The 5,163-nt window shown below is 40.8% G+C and overlaps 1 protein-coding gene across 1 annotated transcript in view; it reads right to left on the bottom strand.

Annotated features, from left to right (window-relative positions):
* Positions 1-257: 257 nt before the first annotated feature.
* The window catches only part of txnrd2.2 (thioredoxin reductase 2, tandem duplicate 2), an 18,328-nt gene continuing 13,422 nt past the window's right edge, over positions 258-5,163 (bottom strand). The window contains exons 14-17 of the mRNA XM_085910132.1: positions 4,882-4,974; positions 2,307-2,378; positions 2,131-2,228; positions 258-2,051 (exon numbers count right to left, since the gene is read on the bottom strand). Of these exons, the coding sequence (XP_085766258.1) occupies positions 1,922-2,051; positions 2,131-2,228; positions 2,307-2,378; positions 4,882-4,974 (393 nt within the window). The 3' untranslated portion in view covers positions 258-1,921. The remainder of the gene's footprint in view (positions 2,052-2,130; positions 2,229-2,306; positions 2,379-4,881; positions 4,975-5,163) is intronic.

A 5,163-nucleotide genomic window follows, 5' to 3' on the forward strand; every position in this document is an offset into this window, starting at 1 on the left:
AAGTCTAAGACACAAATTACACCATACATGATTATTAATTTCCCACATGCTCTTTGGTCATCTATGAGCTGTTGAACTCTTTTATTTATTGATGGAATATGTTAATTATACAATAATTTAGACAAAGGCACACTGTATGTACATGCATGTACTATGTACACGTATAATCAGTGGACATCACTTAATATAACCACAATGCAAGCCAGTGTTATTACTTTACATATACATTTCATAACACAGTTTTCATGGAAAATGAGATTTCTCTCTTTTTTTTTTTTTTTTTAACAACATTTGAAGTTGAAGTTGGTAGCCAGAAGACATCAGCCCAGCACTCTCCAATTTTGGGTTTTAGTGCAGGTCATCATTAGCTGGTTACCTGAAATGTTGAACCCTGATCCGCCGTGTTGCTAGGCAAAGGAATATAGACTCAATTATCAGCTCGGTGTTGCGGTCATCGGTATCGAAAACCGACTCGCGGCACCACAGCACGTGAGCCCTCTGTCCTCAGAGTGATAGAGTCAAGCTGTTCCTGCTGAGCGGAGGTCAGGGTTCTTCTGTCAGCACTCGGGCCCTGAACAGAGCACACAGGAATCCCACCCCCCTTCCCATCTTTCCCCAACCCAGCTGAAACTCAGCTCATTCTCTCCCAGGCCAGGTCCAAATAAACCTGGTAGCCTGCTCTCTCTTTTTCCATCGCCAGGCACGCTGTCACTCCCCTCATCGGAATCATTAATCAGACCGGGCAGATTAAAAATAAACTAACACCCACCATTTCAGCCCCCAAATTTGTGTAGCAACCCAGTTTGGGCACTCCTCCCCTTCTGCTCAATAAGCCCACAATGAGAAATTCCACTTTAGTCAGCAGATGAAACATTCGGGCAAACTCTTTTATCTGCTATTACGGCTATTGATATAAACAACTTAGCTTATCTCAGAAGGTGATGACTACTGAGCGTGAACCTTCCATCCATGTAAATACGCGAGATAAGGCTCAGCGGTTGGAGCACCAATCAATCCAGTCTACTCTCCAACTTCAACAAAAAGCATATCACTTGTGGGGGGGATTAAGGGAATTAAACCTACAAGACAAATGTAGTGGAGTTTAGGTTTTATCTGCTGACAACTTTATCCTTTCTTTTCCACTCCGGATGAAAATTAGCAGGCAATAGTGCCACCTTTGGGTAGCAATGAGTAAGACAGCACTTGCAGAGCGGTGGTGCTGCTGCATGCTCTCAGCCTGCAGATGTTTACCGTTCTGCGGTATTGTTTTATGTCGCGTCAGAGAGTTTGGTATGATAAGGAGAGGCTTCCAAACCGTACGAGAGGCCCATCTCTCTGGTCAAGTCTTTCCAGGATGCCTGACCAAACTGACCAGCGATTCTTTTGTGGGAAATGGGGCGGTGTCGCTGCGGCGACGGGCCAGGGGCCATCCATCAGTGTCATAGAGGGAGTGTAGGGGGGAGGGGGGCGTTTTGGTATGTGTCACCTTAAAGACTAATGGACAGGAAGTACAGCCACAGCAACAACAATATTTGGAGAATATATTTGAAGAAAAATGTGCGAACCTGCTCTGTGTTTCTTGCATAATTTCAACGACACCCTGAGAACAGGGTTTAATCCTGATTTATGAGTCTTTCCTTCAAAAGTCTCTCTGCGGCCGAGGCTTTTGCAAATCTGATTTAGAAACTTTGCACCATGAGAATGAATATACGGATTCAACTGGCAACAATACATGATATTGGTGAGCTTTAAAAAAATGAAATCCCTGTAATATACGCTTGACTACCAACAGTTAGTGACTGGCATACCATAACCTACAATTAGATGGATGAGTAGGAAAGAGCAGGCTGAACCAGAATTATAATTTGGACACAACTAACCTATTTCTAGCCTGTGTGCTCAGTGTTCAGAGACCGGGACTTTAACCTCAGCAACCGGTGACTGTGGCATCCAGTCCAGAACGTTTGGTGATGTTGATCTTGGTTAGCTCCTCGGCGCAGGTCGGGTGGATCCCCACTGTCTCCGACAGGTGCGAATATGTGGCACCGCACCTGCGAAACGTACACATTGTCACTTTATTCATTTACATCAGATGTCATATTCTACAAATAAAAGCATTGAGTGACTCACTGGAGCCCCATGGCAAAGCCCTGTGTGACCTCTCCTGCATTTGGACCCGTGAAGTGCAGACCCAAGATTCTCTGGTCACCATGCCGCTCACATATCACCTGAGATGATTTGCGATGTTAGTGGTTGTTTTGTCAACAATTTTCCTTTCCAAAGCAATTGATGTATTTTAAGCCTACCTTCATGTAACACTGGGTAGCATCACGCTCTGCCACAGTGAATTCCAGAGGCTTGTAGAAGGCATGGTAAACCTGTAGAGGCATAAAAAAATAAATAAAAATTGAAGGACGGAATGTCTCATTGTTAAAATGCTGTGCTTGCCAATCCTATGCAGGGTGTCGGGAACATTAACTAATTGTCAGACAGCTGTAAAACACATGAGGTCAAGGGTTTGTAAATTTGGTATTAACCTATTGTACACGATTAGACAATTAACAAACAATATACCAACCTTCGATCAGAGGCTCTTAAAATAAAACCCATGGCTTATGTGATGTTATAAAAAAATACTTTTACAGCCTATTTGCACACCCTAGAGTAGAATAATTGTTGGGCAGTGTATGTGAGGAGAGTCAGAATTGCAGATGAAAATTTACCGGTGCATAAAATATATAAAAAATAAAAAAAGCATATACATGCAAAATGTGATACGGGATGCCATTACTGCATCATGCCACCTTTTCTCTTGTCATGTAACAACAAATCACTATCTTTGTTATATATTCATGCTTTTGTTTCCCTTGCTAATCAAGGAGAAAAAAAAAAAACCCTGCGATGAAGATCTCATCTTGTGTAAATATTGTCTCGTGTGTAAGTACAGCAAGAAAACTGTATTGCAACAAAAAGATTTAACATTGCGTTGGTCCACAAATTCATCTCAACAAGGTGATCCTAATATTGAAAAGAGAAATACAACATTGGAAAACAAATCCCGGTTGCTCGTTCCGTTGACAGATTTCAAACCGGGGACTGACAATGTGTGTTTAATGCGTTTAATTCAATGGGCGAGCGTGCCAACACAAGTTTGAAGGAGCATGCAGCTGTAGAGGGGGCCAGCGCAGCAGCTCCTCCTAAGATCTAAGCATGCCTGTCATCACCGCGCACACACCTCAATCAGGCCTCCTGCTCGCCTGTCACTCATTGCCAAGAGCCCCACCTTAGCGGCTAAACCATTTATCCACGCTGTTGTGCAGGTGTCGGCCGGCATCTGGCAACCTGCTCACGTACGCGAGTACAGAAAACACACACTTGTTTGTTTTAGGACTGCTTGTGCTTTTAGGAGTTACGGGACATTCTCGCTCTGGCTTTTATGTTTTTCTTTTCCATCTTGGATGGAGGAAGCAGAAACTGACAATCCTGGCAAGTGTTGCTTTTGCACGGATGATGGATTTTTAGACACCCCCCCAAACCCCTAATCAAATTTACAGTATAAAAGACAATGTGGACAACAAAGACAGATAACAATATGAAGACCTCCATGTTATTATGTAAAGGAAGAAGTGGGAAAACAAAACAAAAACATTTAAGTTGCATGTTTTCAAGTGTCGCGTTGCTTAATTTCTCCTATGTTGGGAGGGGACTGAATTGTGATCAAGCTCTGACTGATGTGTTAAGTAGTTTGCCAAGTAAGATAATACTGCATGCTATTACATTACACTTCTTATGCCAAAGAATTGGAGAAGAAAATAGTCAAATAGATTTTTTCCTCCCACTTGTGCAAAGACTTTGATTACAATGAGTATAGCACTTTTGGTATAGATACTATTATTCAAGCTCAAATAATTTTGGGCCAGACTTTTGGCCTATCCCTGTTGCAAATACACTAAATAGAGTCAAGCCCAAAATGTTATCTTGACTGTACATTTTAGACACACTCACATTGTATGACATTAAATTTAAAAGGTCACAAGCAAATCGATCCAACAACAATAATAGCAACAATGAAAAACAAAACAAAACAAATTAACGGTCCACATTTGTAAAACATATTGAAACTCAAACCTTCCCTACCGAAGCAAAATCCAGGCAGAATGAGCAAATGGTGCACCTTATCATTAAAGGAATACACGATATCCATCAGATATTAAAAAAAAAAAAAAGGCTTCACACCCCTGCTCAAATGCTAGGTTTTTGTGATATATAATTTAGATTTTTTTTTTTTATTCATGTGATCTATAACTTGTACCATTGGGAAAAAATAGTCATTTCATCAACAAGTGAACAACTTTCCAAAATTGATGAAAAGCCGTGAAGAAAATTGCATGGGGAGGCAGCTAAGAGCTATAAAGTACAATGAAGGCCACAACTCATCACCAAAAGAACACCATGCCTACAGTATGGTGGTGTCAACATTATGATTTAAGCTGGAATTGGAGCATTAGTTAAGGTAAAAGGAATTCTGACAAGAACAGCCTAATGATGGCTTAAATCTGAACACAGACACGTCCCCATTTTAAAGATGGTGTGCACACTAATGCAAATAAGTTAATTCAGCCGTTCTTTATTTTTACTTCCCCTCTAAAAAAAGCATTTTTTTTAATTTTTTTTTTACTGGAGTTGCACATTTTATGTTGCTTTTTCTTTTTGCATAATTATGAATTGAAGTTCGTTTTTTTTTTTAACTCCTGGCAATAAACCACTGAGATTAGTTTTAACCATTTCAAGTAATTCACTGACTGGACTTTAAGTGCGTTGCTTGCAATTGTAACCAAAAATACATTGGGACGTTCCAAAGGTCTGCTATTCTGCTCTTACCTCTATGTTGTCTTTGCCATGCTTGATTTCAGCCTCCTCCTCAGATAGGCCCACACAGCCATATTCAAGAGGAGTGAACACAGTGGTTGGCACCTACAAGGTCAGAAAAGAAAAATTTCTGAGTTGATTCATGATTTCTCTCTACCAGGACAAAGACTAATAGCAATCTAGACCTTGCCCTGTAGTTCTAGTTTAGTTGAAAGTAAAATGTGACAACTAAACAAGACAGTATCTATCAAAAACGATCCTAACTTTGTCAATGCAGAATGTTCACCTTTTGTG

The sequence above is a fragment of the Syngnathus leptorhynchus genome, chromosome 4 (assembly GCF_054491065.1).
Source record: "Syngnathus leptorhynchus isolate UIUO chromosome 4, UIUO_Slep, whole genome shotgun sequence".
Lineage (NCBI taxonomy): Eukaryota > Metazoa > Chordata > Actinopteri > Syngnathiformes > Syngnathidae > Syngnathus > Syngnathus leptorhynchus.